The sequence below is a fragment of the Halictus rubicundus genome, unplaced genomic scaffold (assembly GCF_050948215.1).
Source record: "Halictus rubicundus isolate RS-2024b unplaced genomic scaffold, iyHalRubi1_principal scaffold0312, whole genome shotgun sequence".
Lineage (NCBI taxonomy): Eukaryota > Metazoa > Arthropoda > Insecta > Hymenoptera > Halictidae > Halictus > Halictus rubicundus.
In genome coordinates this window covers 230,846-251,427 of record NW_027488853.1, presented here as the reverse complement: position 1 = coordinate 251,427, position 20,582 = coordinate 230,846, and the positions used below count along the sequence as shown (strand labels likewise).

Below are 20,582 nucleotides of genomic sequence, written 5' to 3'. Positions count from 1 at the left end.
CTCTACCTTATCCTCTATCCTATCTTATCCTCTATCCAATCCTATTCTCAATCCTATTTTATCCTCTATCCTATCCTATCCTCTATCCTATCCTATCCCCTATCCTATCCTATCCTCTATCCTATCCTATCCTCTATCCTATCCTAACCCCTATCCTATACTTTATCCTATCCTCTATCCTATCCTCTATCCTATCCTATCCACTATCCTATCCAATCCCCTATCCTATCCTCTTCCCTATCCTATTCTCTATCCTATCCTCTATCCTATCCTATCCTCCATCCTATCCAATCCACTATCCTATCCAATCCCCTATCCTATCCTCTATCCTATCCTATCCTCTATCCTATCCTATCCTCTATCCTATCCTATCCTCTATCCTATCCTATCCTCTATCCTATCGTATTCTCTATCCTATCCTATCCTCTATCCTAGCCTATCCTCTATCCTATCCTGTCCTCTATCGTCTCCTATCCTCTATCCCATCCTATCCTCTATCCTATCCTATCCTCTATCCTATCCTATCCTCTATCCTATCCTATCCTCTATCCTATCCTATCCTCTATCCTATCCTATCCTCTATCCTATCCTCTCCTCTATCGCCTCCTATCCTCTATCCTATCCAATCCTCTATCCTATCCTCTATCCTATCCTATCCTCTATAATATCGTATCCTCTATCCTATCCTATCCTCTATCCTATCCTATCCTCTATCCTATCGTATCCCCTACCCTATCCTCTATCCTATCCTATCCTCTATCCTATCCTATCCTCTATCCTATCCTGTCCTCTATCGTCTCCTATCCTCTATCCTATCCAATTCCCTATCCTATCCTCTATCCTATCCTATCCTCTATAATATCGTATCCTCTATCCTATCCTATCCTCTATCCTCTCCTATCCTCTATCCTATCGAATCCCCTATCCTATCCTCTATCCTATCCTATCCTCTATCCTATCCTATCCTCTATCCTATCCTATCCCCTATCCTATCCTAACCTCTAACCTATCCTATCCTCTATCCTATCCTATCCTCTATCCTATCCTCTCCTCTATCCTCTATCCTATCCTATCCTCTATCCTATCCTATTCTCTATCCTACTCTATCCTCTATCCTATCCTATTCTCTATCCTATCCGTTCCTCTACCTTATCATCTATCCGATCCTATCCTCTATCCTATCCAATCCCCTATCCTATCCTCTATCGTATCCGATCCTCTATCCTATCCTATCGTGTATATTATCGTATCCTCTATCCTATCCTACCCTCTATCCTATAATATCATCTATCCTATCCTATCCTCTATCCTAACCTATCCTCAAACCTATCCTATCCTCAATCCTATCCTATCCTCCATCCTATCCTATCCTCTATCCTATTCTATCCTCTATCTTATCCTATCCTCTATCCTATCGTATCCTCTATCCTATCCTATCCTCTATCCTATCCTATCCTCTATCCTACCCTATCCTCTATCCTATCCTATCCTCTATCCTATCCTATTCTCTATCCTATCCTATCCTCTATCCTATCTTATCCCCAATCCTATCCTATCCTCTATCCTATCCTATCCTCTATCCTATTGTATCCTCTATCCTATCCTATCCTCTATCCTATCCTATCCTCTATCATATCCTATCCTCTTTCCTATAATATCATCTATCCTATTCTGTCCACTATAATATCGTATCCTCTATCCTATAATATCATCTATCCTATCCTATCCTCTACAATATCGTATCCTCTATCATATCCTATCCTCTTTCCCATAATATCATCTATCCTATCCTATACTCTATCCTATCCAATCCTCTATCCTATCCAATCCCCTATCGTATTCTCTATCCTATCCTATCCTCTATCCTATCCTATCCCCTATCCTATGCTATCCGCTATCCTATCTTATCCCCAATCCTATCATATCCTCTATACTATACTATCCTCTATCCTATCCTATCCCCTATAATATCGTATCCTCTATCCTATCCAATCCTCTATCCTATAATATCATCTATCCTATAATATCATCTATCCTATCCTATTCTCTATCCTATCCTATCCTCAATCCTATCCTCTCCTCTATCTTATACAATCCCCTATCCTATTCTCTATTCTATCCTATCCTCTATCCTATCTTATCCTCAATCCTATTCTATCCTGTATCTTATCCTATCCTCTATAATATCGAATCCTCTATCCTATCCAATCCTCTATCCTATAATATCATCTATTATATCCTATCCTCTATCTTATCCTATCCTCTATCCTATCCTATCCTCTATCCTATCCTATCCTCTTTACTATCCTATCCTCTTTCCTATCCTATCCTCTATCCTATCTTATCCTGAATCCTATTCTATCCTCTATCCTATCCAATCCCCTATCCTATCCTCTATCCTGTCCTATCCTCCATCCAATCCTATCCCCAATCCTATCCTATCCTCTACTCTATCCTATCCTCTATCCTATCCTATCCTCTATCCTATCCTATCCTCTATCCTATCCTATCCTCTGTCCTATCCTCTATCCTATCGTATCCTCTATACAATCCTATTCTCTATCCTATCCTATCCCCTATACTATCCTATCCACAATCCTATCCTGTCCTCAATCCTATCCTCTCCTCTATCTTATACAATCCCCTATCCTCTTCTCTATTCTATCCTATCCTCTATCCTATCTTATCCTCAATCCTATTCTATCCTGTATCTTATCCTATCCCCTATCCAATCCTTTCCTGTATAATATCGTATCCTCTATCATATCCTATCCTCTATCCTATAATATCATCTATCCTATCCTATTCTCTATTCTATCCTATCCTCTGTCCTATCCTATCGTCTATCGTATCCTATCCTCTATCCTATCAAAAACCCTATCCTATCCTCTATCCTGTCTTATCCTCCATCCAATCCTATCCCCAATCCTATCCTATCCTCTATCCTATCCTATCCTCTATCCTATCCTATCCTCTATCATATCCTATCCTCTTTCCTATAATATCATCTATCCTATTCTATCCTCTATCCTATCCTATCATCTGCAATAACGTACCCTCTATCCTATAATATTATCTATCCTATCCTATCCTCTATCCTATCCTATCCTCTTTCCTATCCTATCCTCTATCCTATCCTATCCTCTATCCTATCCTTTCCTCAATCCTATTATATCCTCTATCCTATCCTGTCCTCTATCCTTTCCTATCCTATCCTCTATCCTATCCTATCCTATCCTCTATCCTATCCTCTATCCTATCCTCTATCCTATCCTATCCTCTATCCGATCCGATATCCAATCCTATCCTGTATCCTATCCTATCCTCTATCCTACTCTATCCTCCATCCTATCCTATCCTCTATTCTATCCTATCCTCTATCCTATCCTATCCTCTATCCTATCCTATCCTCTATCCGATCCTCTATCCTATCCTATACTCTATCCGATCCTCTATCCTATCCAATCCTCTATTCTATCCTATCCTCTATCCTATACTATCCTCTATCCTATCCTATCCTCTATCCTATCCTATCCTCTATGCGATCCTCTATCCAATCCTATCCTTTATCCTATCCTATCCTCTATCCTACTCTATCCTCTATCCTATCCTATCCTCTATCCTATCCTATCCTCTATCCGATCCTCTATCCTAACGTACCCTCTATCATATCCTATCCTCTATCCTATCCTATCCTCTATCCTATCCGATCCTCTATCCTATCCTATCCTCTATCCTATCCTCTATCCTATCCTATCCTCTATCCTATCCTATCCTCTTTCCTATCCTATCCTCTATCCTATCCTATTCTCTATCCTATTATATCCTCTATCCTATCCTATCCTCTACCTTATCCTATACTCGATCCTATCCAATTACCTATCCTATCCTCTATCCTATCCTATCCTCTATCCTATCCTATCCTCTATCCTATCCTATCCTCTATCCTATCCTATCCTCTATCCTATCCTATCCTATCCTCTATCCTATCCTATCCTTTATCCTATCCTATCCTCTATTCTATCCTATCCTTTATCCTATCCTCTATCCTATACTATCCCCTATCCTATTATATCCTCTATCCTATCCTATCCTCTACCTTATCCTATACTCTATCCTATCCAATTACCTATCCTATCCTCTATCCTATCCTATCCTCTATCCTATCCTATCCTCTATCCTATCCTATCCTCTATCCTATCCTATCCTCTATCCTATCCTATCCTATCCTCTATCCAATCCTATCCTCTATCCTATCCTATCCTCTATCCTATCCTATCCTCTACCCTATCCTCTATCCTATCCTATCCTCTATCCTACTCTATCCTCTATCCTATCCTATCCTCTATCCTATCCTATCCTCTATCCTATCCTCTATCCTATTATATCCTCTATCCTATCCTATCCTCTACCTTATCCTATACTCTATCCTTTCCAATTACCTATCCTATCCTCTATCCTATCCTCTATCCTATCCTTTCCTCAATCCCATTATATCCTCTATCCTATCCTATCCTATCCTCTATCCTATCCTATCCTATCCTCTATCCTATCCTATCCTTTATCCTATCCTATCCTCTATTCTATCCTATCCTCTATCCTATACTATCCTCTATCCTATCCTTCCCTCAATCCTATCCTATCCTCTATCCGATCCTCTATCCAATCCTATCCTTTATCCTATCCTATCCTCTATCCTACTCTATCCTCTATCCTATCCTATCCTCTATCCTATCCTATCCTCTATCCGATCCTCTATCCTATCCTATCCTCTATCATATCCTATCCTCTCTCTTATCCTATCCTCTCTCTTATCCTATCCTCTATCCTATCCTATCCTCTATCCTATCCTCTATCCTATCCTTTCCTCTATCCTATCCTATCCTCTTTCCTATCCTATCCTCTATCCTATCCTATCCTCTATCCTATCCTATCCTCTATCCTATCCTATCCTCTATCCTATCCTATCCTCTATCCTATCCTATCCTCTATCCTATCCTATCCTCTATCCTATCCTATCCTCTATCCTATCCTATCCTCTATCCTATCCTATCCTCTATCCTATCCTATCCTCTATCCTATCCTATCCTCTATCCTATCCTATCCTCTATCCTATCCTCTATCCTATCCTATCCTCTATCCTATCCTATCCTATCCTCTATCCTATCCTTTCCTCAATCCTATTATATCCTCTATCCTATCCTATCCTCTATCCTATCCTATCCTATCCTCTATCCTATCCTATCCTCTATCCGATCCTCTATCCAATCCTATCCTGTATCCTATCCTATCCTCTATCCTACTCTATCCTCCATCCTATCCTATCCTCTATTCTATCCTATCCTCTATCCTATCCTATCCTCTATCCTATCCTATCATCTATCCGATCCTCTATCCTATCCTATCCTCTATCCGATCCTCTATCCTATCCTATCCTCTATTCTATCCTATCCTCTATCCTATACTATCCTCTATCCTATCCTTTCCTCAATCCTATTATATCCTCTATCCTATCCTATCCTCTATCCTATCCTATCCTATCCTTTATCCTATCCTATCCTCTATCCTACTCTATCCTCTATCCTATCCTATCCTCTATCCTATCCTATCCTCTATCCGATCCTCTATCCTATCCTATCCTCTATCCTATCATATCCTATCCTCTATCCTATCCTCTATCCTATCCTATCCTCTATCCTATCCTATCCTCTATCCTATCCTATCCTCTATCCTATCCTATCCTCTATCCTATCCTATCCTCTATCCTATCCTATCCTGTATCCTATCCTATCCTCTTTCCTATCCTGTCCTCTATCCTATCCTATCCTCTATCCTATCCTATCCTCTATCCGATCCTCTATCCAATCCTATCCTGTATCCTATCCTATCCTCTATCCTACTCTATCCTCCATCCTATCCTATCCTCTATTCTATCCTATCCTCTATCCTATCCTATCCTCTATCCTATCCTATCATCTATCCGATCCTCTATCCTATCCTATCCTCTATCCGATCCTCTATCCTATCCTATCCTCTATTCTATCCTATCCTCTATCCTATACTATCCTCTATCCTATCCTATCCTCTATCCTATCCTATCCTCTATGCGATCCTCTATCCAATCCTATCCTTTATCCTATCCTATCCTCTATTCTATCCTATCCTCTATCCTATACTATCCTCTATCCTATCCTATCCTCTATCCTATCCTATCCTCTATCCTATCCTATCCTCTATCCTATCCTATCCTCTATCCTATCCTATCCTCTATCCTATCCTATCCTCTATCCTATCCTATCCTCTATCCTATCCTATCCTCTATCCTATCCTATCCTCTATCCTATCCTATCCTCTATCCTATCCTATCCTCTATCCTATCCTATCCTCTATCCTATCCTATCCTCTATCCTATCCTCTATCCTACCCTCTATCCTATCCTATCCTCTATCCTATCCTATCCTATCCTCTATCCTATCCTTTCCTCAATCCTATTATATCCTCTATCCTATCCTATCCTCTATCCTATCCTATCCTATCCTATCCTCTATCCTATCCTATCCTATCCTCTATCCTATCCTATCCTCTATCCGATCCTCTATCCAATCCTATCCTGTACCCTATCCTATCCTCTATCCTACTCTATCCTCCATCCTATCCTATCCTCTATTCTATCCTATCCTCTATCCTATCCTATCCTCTATCCTATCCTATCATCTATCCGATCCTCTATCCTATCCTATCCTCTATCCGATCCTCTATCCTATCCTATCATCTATTCTATCCTATCCTCTATCCTATACTATCCTCTATCCTATCCTATCCTCTATCCTATCCTATCCTCTATGCGATCCTCTATCCAATCCTATCCTTTATCCTATCCTATCCTCTATCCTACTCTATCCTCTATCCTATCCTATCCTCTATCCTATCCTATCCTCTATCCGATCCTCTATCCTATCCTATCCTCTATCCTATCATATCCTATCCTCTATCCTATCCTATCCTCTATCCTACCCTTTTTTTTTTTTTTTAAAGGTATTTGCCTCTATTTGACTTTTCAATTTCTACAAAGATCGTTAAAAATCTATTATCGCTGGTTACGCATGTACTTAATTTAATTTACTCTAATCGATTCGCTTAGACTTAATCTATTTTATATATATACTAACACTTAAAGTACCTAGACTCGAGATTAACACTAGGATTACAAATCTAAAACCTAAACTCTAATACTTTACTAGTTAACCTATCAACTAAAAACCAAAAAACTAACGCAAACAGTTGTAATTCTAATTTTTCTATTAACCTAACCTATGTTATCTACAAATCGCACAGAATCGCCGAGGTCCGCAGAAATCTACTTCACGGCTGCAAAGTTCTCTCTGCCTGCTAACTTCGGAAATTTGACGAATTTCGCAAAATTGTTAGAATTTTTGGAAAAATCTCGTGCGATCGACGGGAAAAATTCTAAAAACGCTTCGACTTGTCTGCAGTCGTCTGAACGTGACGAAAAAACGCTAAAAAATGCTAAAATTCTGCTAAATTCAGGATTTCGCAAGAGGGAAGTGGGGGTTTTTGGATAGTTAACCCCCACTTATTCTTATATGGTTGTAAAGCCCTCGCTGAATGCGTAATTTGCCTCGTTGAAAGTTTTTTCGAAAATCGGCTCCTTCCCCTTGTCAGTGCTGTTATCTCGAAAAGGGGGGGGGGGTTCGAAAAAATTTTTTGCCTTGGGGAACTTCGTTCCCCAGTTCAAAAACACCCCTTACATACTCCTACCGAGTCGACCCACGTACTCAGAATTTTTTCTGATCCGAAATTATTTGGTCACCCGGTATGCACGCTAATTTTAAACTATAACCGATTCCGGCGTTCAGCGGCTCGTTGTAAAGGTACGGGCGAGCACTTTACTTTCGTCTGGTCCGTTTCCCTAAATTCCGTAAAATAAGCCTGCTAATCGCTATATCTCCGAAATGGGTGGGTGTAGAGCAAAAAGGTTTTCAGGGGGGAGAATAATTTCTCCTTTCCGGCCCCCTTCGACTCGCCACCCTCCGAAATAGACCCTCCTAAAATTTTATTATGATCGGCCTATTTTCGAGTTCCACCCGTTTCTGTCCGATATTCTAAAACTTTATATCCGGTGTACTTATTACCCTGGCTATCCCTCTGTGGTATAAGTTCTTTCTAATTCCTACCTTACTTTTAGATTGACCGTTAGACCGACCCCTCACGTTGTGTGTGGACCTTTACCGCCGGGCCTTTCGGGTGTTCTCTATCCTCTATTGTTCTTTGTCTTTCTCTCTCTCTCTCTCTCTCACGTCACTAGACACTTGAAAGTTCTTGGTAACTATGTCTCGAGTGTACTTGGTCGTTTTTTCTACACCTTTTTTCACTGATTTTAATTAATTATTAATTTTTCGAATCTAATTGAAATTTCTATTATTTTTAACGAGTTTCTAATCTTTTTTATTTCTTTTCAGGTATAGCTGTTCCCGAGGTAGATGCACGGTGCTATTTTACCCGAAGAGTTGCAGTTTTTCGGCTTTTCGGCACTCCCGTTACCCGGATTTTGCTGAAAGTATCTTTTTTCACGTAAGTATTCCTGTTTTTATCTTTTAAGAGTTTAATCTTTTCTTTTTCTTTTTCAGGTATTCGCGTTTGGTTTTTCGAGTTTCTATACTTAATGATCTGCTATTTTCTTACGAATTATACAATTGTTATTCAATTATTTAATTTCGAATTAAAGCAGTTTATCCGCCCCTGAGGGGCTTTTGACCCGGTTTCCGTGTAACTCGCGTCTTTATTCTCTTTTCGGCTTTTATAATCCTTTTGACTTTAAACTTTCCACTCACTTTTTACTTTTATATGTACTCATACTAATTCTATCGAGTAGGAATAAATTAAAGTAAAACTCGCGAGTGCGGTTGAAATTTTCGCGTTTCTATACTCTCTTACGATGTTTGCTCGGTGAGATTTCGATTCGCTATGCTTTTCAAATTCGATCCTGGGGCACGGGAGGCCTCGGTGACTTTCCCCCTCCTTACCCGTTTCTCCGAGCGTTTTTCGGTCGTGGCGTGTTGTGTTACGCCGAGACAATGTATTTGAACTCGAGTAACCCCATCATTTCAAAATTTTGATATTTTGATTGCTTTGACCTGGTCTGTTCTAACGTTAACGTCCTCGTCTTATAATTTTTTCCAGTTTTACCCTTGTGGTATGGAAACAGAGGGGCAAGTGTCCTATTTCTTCTTCTATTTTCGGTTAATATTTTGCCTAACTGTCTAATTTTAAAATATATTCTATGCTATCCGGTTAATACTTTCCTCCTGATAAACTTTCTTCGCGCGACCCGCCCGTGTTCTGGAATCGGCTATGTACATATTATACTATTACCGCGGCCTGAGCCGCGTATTCTGTGCTTCACGAAATTTCTTTTAATTAGAAAATCAAGATTTTTAATATTTTATCTGGTCAAATTTTTTGAGGGCATTTAGAAAGGTGCAAATTTTTGTTTTCATCTTCATTTTTGGCCCCCCCCCCCTCTTGAAAATATCTTTTAAAATAGACCCTTTTCAGTCGTTTTTTCTATATCAGAAGATTCGCCGTTTCCAAAAAAACGTCGGGTTTACAATTTGGCACGTTAAAAGTTCCCCTAACACTTATAATTTAATGAAATAAAATTCGCCACGTGTTGATAGCGTCGTCCGCCATCTTGTCGCTTGGTGCTAAGCAATACGCCGCTGGGAGTATGCCCCTGATTTACCTTGTCACTTCTCGCTCGCTATCTTCGCTTTCTCGCGCGATCCCTACTTTATCCTACTTTTCGCGGTGTCGCGCTCTGCCCGGAGTCGGTAAGTGGCGCCTGGGGAGCTGCAACCGGAGCCGCAAGTAATACGCCGCTGGTCCTTTAGCTTCAATGCCTTCCACCGTCTGCTCCGTGCTACAGCGTCCCCGGGGGAGGGTGGAGGGGCCAAGGGGGGGAGCCGAGATGTTGAAGGGTTGTCTGCGTTGAGCTTGGAAGTTTCTCCCTCTACTTAGCGGTGGTTGATCTCCTTGTTGTCGCCCTAGCCTGGTCCCGCGTATTCGCTTCTTCACAGGCGTCGGTTGACCTTCGGCATCCTCCACCGTCTATTGAGGCCTCCTTTTCCCGCGATGTCCTCCGCTCCTCGGTCCCCCCCCCCCCGCCCCCGGGAAGCGCTGCAACACAGAGAGATTACATTTATTTTAGCGAGTATCATACTTTCTAATATTTATTTTTACTAGTCGCAAATTAGGATCTGATTAATACTTATCTAGAGGTCTCCCATGATTTCGGCATCGGCAGATTCCAGATCTTCGTCTGTACCTCTTATTATCAGATTGTCTATCAGCTCTTTCTCTCTTCTTCTTTCCTCTTCTTCCTTCGTGCTTAGGATGTTTCTGCAGAGGACCATAAATATTTTCCAAGTAGGTTCGCTCTCTAGGATACCGTCCATTATTTTCTCCGTAGACAGAGATTCCGCATCGGTTCGTAGGGCTTCCAAGAGCGGCTTCCTCTCCTCCGTCCATCTCTGGCATGAGACAATAGTGTGTTCCGGTGTGTCAGTGGTTCCCGGATGGAACCAGCACTCATCTGATTCGGTTTTGCCAATGCGTTTTCTAAACAAATTAAAGACTCCGTGCCCGGTAAGGGCTTGTGTTAGGTAAAAGTTCAACTCGCCGTGTTTCCTATTTACCCATTTATCTATATCAGGAATAAGTTTGTGTGTCCATCGGCCTACAACGTTGTGGTTCCATTCATCTTGCCACTTTTGGAGAGTGATTTCTTTATTTTGTTTCCTGATTTGTTTTTTGAACCTGGAAATTGCTAATTCAACGATTTCTTCCGTAGTTTCTTCCTCTATGCCAGTAGTTGGTGGTGGATTTTGTCCTCTATTCTCCGCGGCGTTAGGCCCATGTTCTCTAAAAAATGACGTCATATCTTTTTCTTCCTCGAAGATTCTTCTTCTTTCCAATACTTTGAGATCCCAGGGGGGGATCCCCGCTAAGACTGCTAAAGTTTCTAACGGTACCGATCTATAGGCTGCTACTACTCTTGTAAGCCCCATTTTTTGCGTTTTTCTGAGTAATCTTCTAAAGAAAATTTTTTCCGCAGCTTCGGCCCATATTGGTGCTCCGTATAACACGATCGATTCCATAGTCATAAAGTACAGCTTTCTTCCTGTTTGTCTAGTCTTCATTTTATTTGTCATAATCCTGCTGAGGGCAGACATCGTTCTTATGGCCTTATTAGTTGCCTTCTCGATTTGTTTTTTAAAACTTTTATTGGATTCGAAGATTATTCCGAGGTATTTCAATTCATTCTTCGGTATTATCTCAGCGTCTCCTATTCTGAAACAAAGGTTCGGGTCAACATATTTACAATTCAGCCACATGATTTCTGTTTTGTCTTCCGCTAGGGACAGTCCGGCCGTGGTCATCCACTGTTTGGTGTCCTCAGCGATTTCTTCTGCTCCCAGCTTGAGTCTATTGGTGGTAGAAGCCTGAATAATAATGGCCAAGTCGTCTGCAAAGGCAATCTTTTGTGTCATCGGCGGTGTCGATCTATTTAGAAGTCCATCGTACACCAAATTCCACAAAAAAGGGCCGAGGACTGAGCCTTGAGGGACTCCCATTTTCATATTCAGTTCTATTGATTTTTCCGATGCTTCGTATTCTACCATTCTGCCCCTGAAATAGTCACTTATTATCCGGACGAGATACTCGGATATTTTCCTGTTTTTTAATTCGTTGTCGATTGCCTTCCAGCTCAAAGAGTTAAAGGCGTTTTTTACGTCAAGGGCGATCATGACCGCAAATCTGTTTTTTGCCGAGGCCTCAATTGCCGCTTTCCTGACGATTTCCATTGCATGTATGGTTGATGTTCCCTTAGTGAATCCGAATTGATTTGAGCTGAAAGGTCTTTCTCCTAGCTCTCCATGTAATCTCGCCCGGATGACATATTCCAGGAGCTTGGCCACAGCATCTAGAATACAAATTGGTCTGTAGGCAGAGTGGGAGGAAGGGTCCTTACCTTCTTTTCTAAGAAGAATTGTTCTTGCTACTTTCCATTGCTGTGGTATACTCCCTCTAATTAGAATGCCCTTGAAGAGGGCAGCAAATCTGTCCGGCCTTGTTTCTGCTAATAGTTTTATAATTTCAGGTTGCATACCGTCTTTTCCCGGGGCTTTTCCGGATTTCAGCAATTTGGAAGCAGCTATGATTTCTTCCGAGGTAACCTCGGGTATGTTTCTTCCGATTGTCTCCTCTTGGTTTCTCAGGCTATTTTCCCTTTCTGTCTCATTGTTCTTGCTTCCGTTGTTTCCACTTGGTTGCTCGTCAGGTTGTCTAAAATCTTGTGGGAATAATCCCTCCATCACGTTTGCTGCACACTCTGCTGAGAGAGAGGCTGGAGGATTGTCTTTTTTAACCTGTCTTATGATTATTTTATAGGGCTTGCCCCATATGTCCTTATTAATAGTTTCGCATAGTTCGTTCCATGATATCTCTTTCTGTTTGGAAATTAGTCTTTGTAGGTTCTTCTTAGCTCGTTTGTATAGGGAGGTTAAGGCCTCCCTTTCGTCGTCCTTACCCTTCCTCCTCGCTTTTTGGACTGACCTTCTAAGTTTCTGGGTTTTATCTCTTTCTTTCTTTAACTCAGGAGTCCACCAGATATTACTTTTAACCTTTCTATGCGTTGATTCGGGTTTATCTAGCTCTTCGTCGCAGATTTTATAAATATTGTTTAGAAACTTAGTTTCCTCGTCTTTATTAAAATAGTTTGCTTCGTTGAGTCCTTCCTCTATGATAGATCTTTGCAGCGCCGTCCCCAGCCTGAGGAGTCCTGTTCTCGTTAATTTCCATTTATTGCTTTGACTTCCCTTGTTCCTTTGCATCTCGTCCTTAGTTTGAATCTCTGTGAACAAATATTTGTGATCGGATGCTGTTTCTTTATTAAGTACTTTATTAATGATTTTGTTGTCTTTTTCTTGTAGGTCCCGGGTAGTTGCTATGAAATCCAGATTTGAGGTGGATTTCCCTCTCTCAAAGGTGTGTCCTCCCTCAGGGATACAGGGGAAGATGTTTATCCTTAGCATTTCTTCCAATAATATAGTTCCTTTAAGATTCTGTTCTACAGATCCCCAGGCTGGGGATTTGGCATTAAAGTCTCCTCCTAACAAAATTCTTTTTCCTTTCAGGCGTTCCTGGTCGACAAACTGCATTAGTTTCTTTATTTTGTATGTGTACAGATCCGTAGAGATATTTGGAGAAATGTAGGTACTTACTATCGTGAGGTTATCAATTCTTACCGCAACGTAGTGAAGTGGATAGGATGTAGGCGGAACAGGATACCGTGGAAATCTATCCACTTTCAGGTTGAGACGTAGACTTTTATTCGGAGCTCGCGGAATATACAAAATTCGAACGCGGACTAGCGAGGCGCGAGGGAGTGAGATCGTATACGACGACTGTCACGACTCGGTCGCAGCAAGAGGCGAAAAGTGAGGCCCTCCGACGCCTACGGAGGGCTTTTTATTTTGTCCACTAACAAAGGACAACGAGTCCCATGGAGGGGAGACGAAGGTCGTCCCCGGAAAACTTTGCCAGATGCGGAAACGTCCGCGGGAAGTTTCTCGGCTGCACGGGGCCAGCTATCAGGTATGTACGTATACCTGGGGTAGCTGGACCCGATGCAAACCGAGGCCATTTACCGGCAAGACGATATCGGGCCAGGCGAGTCTGGTTGCCAGATGTACGGCAGACCCATCCTCGTCTGGCTCGTAATGGGCCTAGGTAAAGACCCTCGGGGTAATTCCGGTCATATAACCGAACCGGGTTTTTCCGGGGACGTGGTAGCCGTCGAGTCGCTACATCACCCCCCTACCAGTAATTTTGCCGGAATAAAAATTACGCTTACTTAAGGTATATGGCGCCCACATTCGCAATTTTTTTATAGCTTGTCGCAGAATAAATCAATGGATCTTATAACCTAGGTAGATATGTACACTGATATGCCTATACTACGCCTGATACGCTTTTTTCTTTTTTTTTTTTTTTTTTTTTTTTATTGCTCCTTATGGGAATCCCGCTTGGTACTTCTCGGTGAACCTCACTCGTCTGCCGGAGCGGGTTGTATAACGCGCTGCTGTTTGGTCTGTCGATCTAGCTGAGGCCGTGTGTGTGTTTGCTGTGTTATTTACATGTGTGTCTGTGTTCTGCGCCGGGCTGTTGACGGGAGGTGCAGGGTCGGAGGGTATGATTACAACATTGGTGTTTTGCGTTGGGATTTCTTCGGACAAAATGTATGCTGGTTTGAGTCGATCTACTGAAACGGTTACTTGTTTGCCCTTAATATCTAGGACGTATGTCCTTACGTTTCTGCTTATGATTCTGTAAGGCCCGCCGTACGGGTTTTGCAAGATTTTACGCGACGCGTCGTTCCTTAAAAATACATAATCTACCTTATCTAAATCTTTGTACACGAATATCCGCGGAACGCGATGTGGCGTTGCTGCCGTCGGTCCGATGTCCTGGAAGTGCTCTCGTAGGGTTTTAACGAAAAAGGATGTGTCGGTGGACGTTGGTGTTGGCGCTAGGAAACTCCCTGGTAGACGAAGTGTCTCACCATACACCAATTCCGCCGATGTCGTTTTTAAATCGTCTTTCCAGGCAGAGCGAATCCCCATTAGGATGGTCGGAAGGACCTCTGTCCATCGGGCATTTTCATGGCATCGGATCGCGGCCTTCAATTGCCTGTGCAAACGCTCCACCATGCCGTTAGCGGCTGGGTGATAGGCTGTCGTACGCAGGTGAGTCGTACCTGTTGAAGCACAGAGTTCCTTAAACAGGTGCGACTCGAATTGCCTGCCTTGGTCTGTTGTGACTCGCAGGGGAACTCCGAATCTGCAGATCCAGCCTTCATAAAAGGCTCGGGCAACGGTCGCGGCCTCCTGATCGGCAAGAGGAAATGCTTCCGGCCATCGCGTGAATCTGTCGACGCAAGTTAATAAATATCGATACCCCTCGGAGACGGGGAGGGTTACAATGTCGATGTGCACGTGCTCGAACCTTGCCGACGGTACCTGGAATGACCCGGGGGGAGCGGTAACGTGCCTTACAACCTTCGCGCGCTGGCATTGCAAACAATTGCGGGCCCATTCTCTAATATCTGCCTTCATCGATGGCCATACGTAACGCTGTGTCACGATTTTGACCGTTGCGTTAATTCCGGGGTGGGCTAGGTTATGCAGCGCGTTAAAAACTATTCGCCGGAATGGGGGCGTGAGGAAAGGTCGTGCTATCCCGGTAGCTGTATCGCAATAAATAGCTCCCGTCAATCCCGGTACTGCTACTTTTTTAAAACTTAGGCCTGTATCCCCGCGTAGGAAACCTCTCAACTCTACATCGGCGGCCTGGGATACCGCTAGTTTTTCGAAATCAATCCCTTCGTCGATCGCGTCTATCCTGGATAAGGCGTCCGCAACTACGTTATCCCGACCGGAAATGTGTCGAATGTCTGTGGAGAATTGCCCGATGAAGTCTAACTGTCTTATCTGTCTCGGAGTATGTCTGTCTGGTTTACTGTTAAGAGCGAATGTCAGTGGTTTGTGGTCCGTGTAGATGGTAAACGTTCGGCCTTCTAGCATATGCCGGAAATGTTTTATCGATGAATATATGGCTAGTAGTTCTCTGTCGAAAGCGGAATACTTTTGTTCTGTCGGGGATAGTTTTGTTGAAAAGAAGGCTAGCGGTTCCCAGTCGTTGCCACAATTCTGATGTAGAGCGGCCCCCACCATAAAATCGGAAGCGTCGCAGGTAAGCGACAGCGGCGCGTTGGGCTGCGGGTGAGCCAGGAGGGTAGCCTGGGCTAAACTATCTTTACATTTCCGAAACGCGTCGCGAGCCCTGTCCGTCCAAATTACGGGTTTATTGCCTTTGATGTTCTCTGTTAACATCGCGTTCAGGGGGGCTTGGGTCTCGGCCGCCCTGGGTATGAAACGACGGTAGAAGTTTACCATACCCAGGAAACGGCGAAGTTGCTTGGCGGTTTCGGGCCTGGGGAAATTGCTAATCGCGGCTACTTTTTCTAAGGAGGGACGCGATCCTTCTTTGGCAACGGTATAACCGAGGAATTTAACCTCGCTCTGGCCAAACCTACATTTCCCGGGGTTGACTACTACATTATATTTTTCCAGACGTTTAAATAAGTTTAAATAAGCTCTAGATGCTGTAAATGCTCGGACTCCGACGAAGATGCAACCAAAATATCATCGATGTAGGCATAACAGAAATCTAGCCCCTGCAATACCTCATCGATGAAACGCTGGAACGTTTGCGCGGCATTGCGGAGACCGAAGGTCATATACGGAAATTCAAAAAGTCCGAATGGGGTTGTGATTGCTGTTTTTTTTTATATCTTCCGTCGCGACGGGGATCTGATTGTACGCTCGTACGAGGTCTATTGTAGAGAAAATGGCTTTCCCCCGGATGGATTGTGCGAAATCCTCGATGTGTCGCACCGGGTACCTATCGGGTATGGTTCGAGCATTAAGGGCACGATAATCGCCGCACGGACGCCACGTATCGCTGTCTTTTTTTGGCACTAGGTGTAGTGGCGCCGACCAACTACTCTTTGACGGTCGCGCTATGCCTAATCTTACCATTACTTCGAATTCTTTCTTGGCGATGGCTAGCCTGTCCGGTGCAAGTCGTCGGGGCCTGCAAGCGACGGATGGTCCTGGTGTCGTGGCGATGTGATGTCGCGTGTCGTGCTGGACTTCTCCAGGTGTCCCTCGCGGCTTGGTGATGGCGGGGAAGCGGGCCAGCAGCGCGTGGAAAACGGTGTTTCCCTGCATCGCTTTTACCGATGCGATTTCTTCACGTACTGCCGCTCCCTTCGTGCTCAGGGTGGTCGTTTGGTCGATCAGCTGCTGATTCCGGACGTCCACCAGGAGGCCGAAATGTGCCAGGAAGTCAGCCCCGATGATTGGCCTTGAGACGTCGGCGATCACGAACTGCCAGGTGAACTCCCGACGAAGGCCCAGGTTCAGCGTCAACGTAGTCGTCCCGTACGTGGGGATTGGCGTACCATTTGCCGCAGAGAGCTCGTATCCAAAGTTCGAGCATGCGCCGCGGATCAAAGATTTTGGATAGACGCAGAGGTCAGCTCCCGTGTCGACCAGGAACTGCGTCTTCGTCTGCCGATCCAAGATGAACAGACGGCGAAACGTCGGGCCATGGTCGTTAGCCGTCATTACCGACTGCCCCTGGCGTTTCCCTGGAAGCTGCATGGCTCACTACAACGCTGCGCGTTCGCCCCATACGTGGTATGGTACCAGCATACTCCGTTCGGCGCGTGTTGTCTCCTTGGCGAACGGCCCCGGGAGGAGCTTCGTGGGCGTCGGTGGTCGTAGTACCTCCGGGTCGGCTGATTCCGGGATGAGCGTATTTCCGCGATCTGCTGCTGCATTTCTTCCGTCTTCTCTTGCAAAGAGATGAGGAGCCGCATCATCCGCTCGGACAGCGCTTCGGCCGGTAACGGTGAAACTGCTGCTTGGGTAGACGTCGCCGCTGGTCCGGGGTACGTTGCTTCGGCGATGGCTGGGCGGCTGGGGTGCGTTTCCAGGATGGCATCCGCCAATTCGGCAACCTTGTCTAGCGGGGTCTCTTTCTGGGTTGCCAGGATGGCCTGTGTGCTTGCGGGTAGGCGGCCAAGCCACAGGGTCCGCAGGAGCGTTTCCGTGAGGCAACTGCCTCCGAGGCTACGCAGGTGCCGTAAAAATTGCGACGGCTTCCGATCTCCGAGCTCTTCCCGCTCCAGGAGTTGTTGCGTCTTTTGCTCCTGAGAGATGCTCAATCGGCGGATTAATTCGCTTTTGAGTGTGTCGTACGCGCCCGCCGCATACGGGGCCAGCAATACGTCGCGGACCTCCGCCCTGCATCGCGGGCCAAGTGCACTCGTCACGTAATTAATTTTTGCCACCTCAGCCACGATTCCAGACGCGGCAAAAATCCGTTCCACGATACAGAACCACAACTCGGGGTCCTGTGGGTCGAATTCCGGAACGCGCACCGCCACACGCTCGTTGACACTGTCGGTCGCCATCGTGTGTAACAAAAGTCAGGCTTGGGTTTATGTATCGCACTAACACACTCGCGCACTAATACGGTATCTTCGCGTCGCGATCACGTCGGGGTCACCAATTGAAGTGGATAGGATGTAGGCGGAACAGGATACCGTGGAAATCTATCCACTTTCAGGTTGAGACGTAGACTTTTATTCGGAGCTCGCGGAATATACAAAATTCGAACGCGGACTAGCGAGGCGCGAGGGAGTGAGATCGTATACGACGACTGTCACGACTCGGTCGCAGCAAGAGGCGAAAAGTGAGGCCCTCCGACGCCTACGGAGGGCTTTTTATTTTGTCCACTAACAAAGGACAACGAGTCCCATGGAGGGGAGACGAAGGTCGTCCCCGGAAAACTTTGCCAGATGCGGAAACGTCCGCGGGAAGTTTCTCGGCTGCACGGGGCCAGCTATCAGGTATGTACGTATACCTGGGGTAGCTGGACCCGATGCAAACCGAGGCCATTTACCGGCAAGACGATATCGGGCCAGGCGAGTCTGGTTGCCAGATGTACGGCAGACCCATCCTCGTCTGGCTCGTAATGGGCCTAGGTAAAGACCCTCGGGGTAATTCCGGTCATATAACCGAACCGGGTTTTTCCGGGGACGTGGTAGCCGTCGAGTCGCTACAGTAGTCTTCCTGTACCCTGTCTCCGTCCTCTTGTCTTTTAAAGCCGTTTGTATTAGTGACCCAGATTGCTGCTGAATTTCCAGTTGAGTAAATCCAGTTTCCTGGATTGTAAAGTGGCTCTGAAATCAGAACGATGTCCACTCCCGTTTCTGCGACTGTTTGTGTTAGCAAGCAGTGAGCGAGCCTACAATGGTTCAGATTAATTTGCAATAATTTTAAATTGAATTTTATGCGTTACTCCTAGCTGATTGCTCCAAAAATTTTTTATATTGCGGGCAGTTTACCGCCCCCGCAACATGTTCGGCCTTCGATGCGTGTATCCCTTCTCGGATGCAGAGGACACAGCATCTTATTGCCTCACAGCCATTAATTTGGTGTCCTATTGCCCCGCATCTCCTGCAGAGTTCTTGACCCTTCAGATCTAACGTGCAGTTGTACGATAAGTGCCCGAAAGCGTGGCACTTGTAGCATCTTAAAATGTTCTGAGTCCTTTTGACTCTGCAGTTTGTAAAGCCGATTTTTAATTTATTTTCCTGTCCCAATTTTTCCAATATTTTAGCCGGAAGGGCAACTATGGCCATCCGAGTTCCTCCGTATCCGAATCGGATATTTTTTACCTCTATTTCATCCTTCTGAATTCCTAGAATTTTTTCGAGTTCCTCCTGGAGTTCCCCTCTGTCGATTGTTGGATCGAGATCTTTTATTTCGTACACTACCTTGGGGGCCATTCTCCTGATTTTGCAATCTCCCCCTAGGGTGTCCTTCGCGAATTTTTCCAGATCTCCGCCAGTGGTACCCTTTTCCATCTCTATAACGAGATCTCCTCCCCTGGACTTTCTTACTGTATGAATTCCATTCAATCTATCTCCAGCATTGGTCTTTAGTTGCTTAAATAAATCCGCGAAGGTCCTTGTTTCTGATGTTTTAATGATTATAGCTTCCGATTTTGGAGGCGGAGGAAGCTTGTTTCTTTTTTCTCGTTCCTTTTCTTGTTCCCGTTTCCTTTTCTCTGCTTCTGCTGCTTCTTCCTCTTCTTTCTTCTTTTTCCTTAAAGCTTTCTTCTCCTCGTTTTTATTTCTATTCTCGACTGTCTTCCATTCGTTTTCTTTCTCTTTATCATGGTCGATTTCCTTGTTCAATTTGCCGCTTGCTTCTTCCGCTTCACTTTCATACATTAATCTTTTCTTCAGTCCTTCTGCTGTCTTTTTATGCTTTTCGGGTTTCGGTGGAACATTATTTTCGTTTTTAGCTAAGGAGCATTGGGTTCCCATATCTCTATGCAGTATACTATTTTTGAGTTGTTTATTTTCTATTAAAAGTTCAATATTTTTTAGCTTGGTGATCGCCTCTTCGAGTTGTCTGTCTGCTTGGCTGGCGTGACATTTCGTCACGTTTTTTACCTCCGTTAGTGGGTCCGCACAATAATTTTTAACCTCGCGTGTTGAATTTTTAGTTTTTTTGAGGATTTTTATTAGTTGCCCTATTAGTTTTAATACGTCGTCTTCCTCATCCTTCTCTTCGTCGTCGGTCTGGTTGATTGCGTAGAGAGTTATATCTTCTAGTCGTTTCTTTTTTAAAGCCGTACTTCCGACCAGGATTACGTCCGAGATTACCGAGTCTGTGTCGGTTTCCTCTTCGTTTTCTCTTGGTCTTTTAATCAAGGATCTATCCTTTTCCTTTTCCGCGCTATGCTTTATTTTAGAGCTTTTCTTAAAGACATTGCTTTTTGCTGCTGGTTGCATTGGTGTGAGGAACTTTTCTTCCTCATCCATCTTTTTACTTATTTTGTTCTCTCTTTCTTTCGTT

At 44.2% G+C, this 20,582-nt stretch overlaps 1 protein-coding gene across 1 annotated transcript; it reads right to left on the bottom strand.

Moving 5' to 3' along the window:
- Nucleotides 1–17,272: 17,272 nt before the first annotated feature.
- LOC143364161 (uncharacterized) lies at nt 17,273–18,124 on the bottom strand. Its single transcript, XM_076804652.1, has one exon. The coding sequence runs from the start codon at nt 18,122–18,124 to the stop codon at nt 17,273–17,275; it is 852 nt and encodes a 283-aa protein (XP_076660767.1).
- Nucleotides 18,125–20,582: the final 2,458 nt, after the last annotated feature.

What these genes read in the sequence shown, in the direction of transcription:
- LOC143364161 (XM_076804652.1), bottom strand. Translation starts at nt 18,124, where the DNA reads ATGGCGACCGACAGTGTCAACGAGCGTGTGGCGGTGCGCGTTCCGGAA.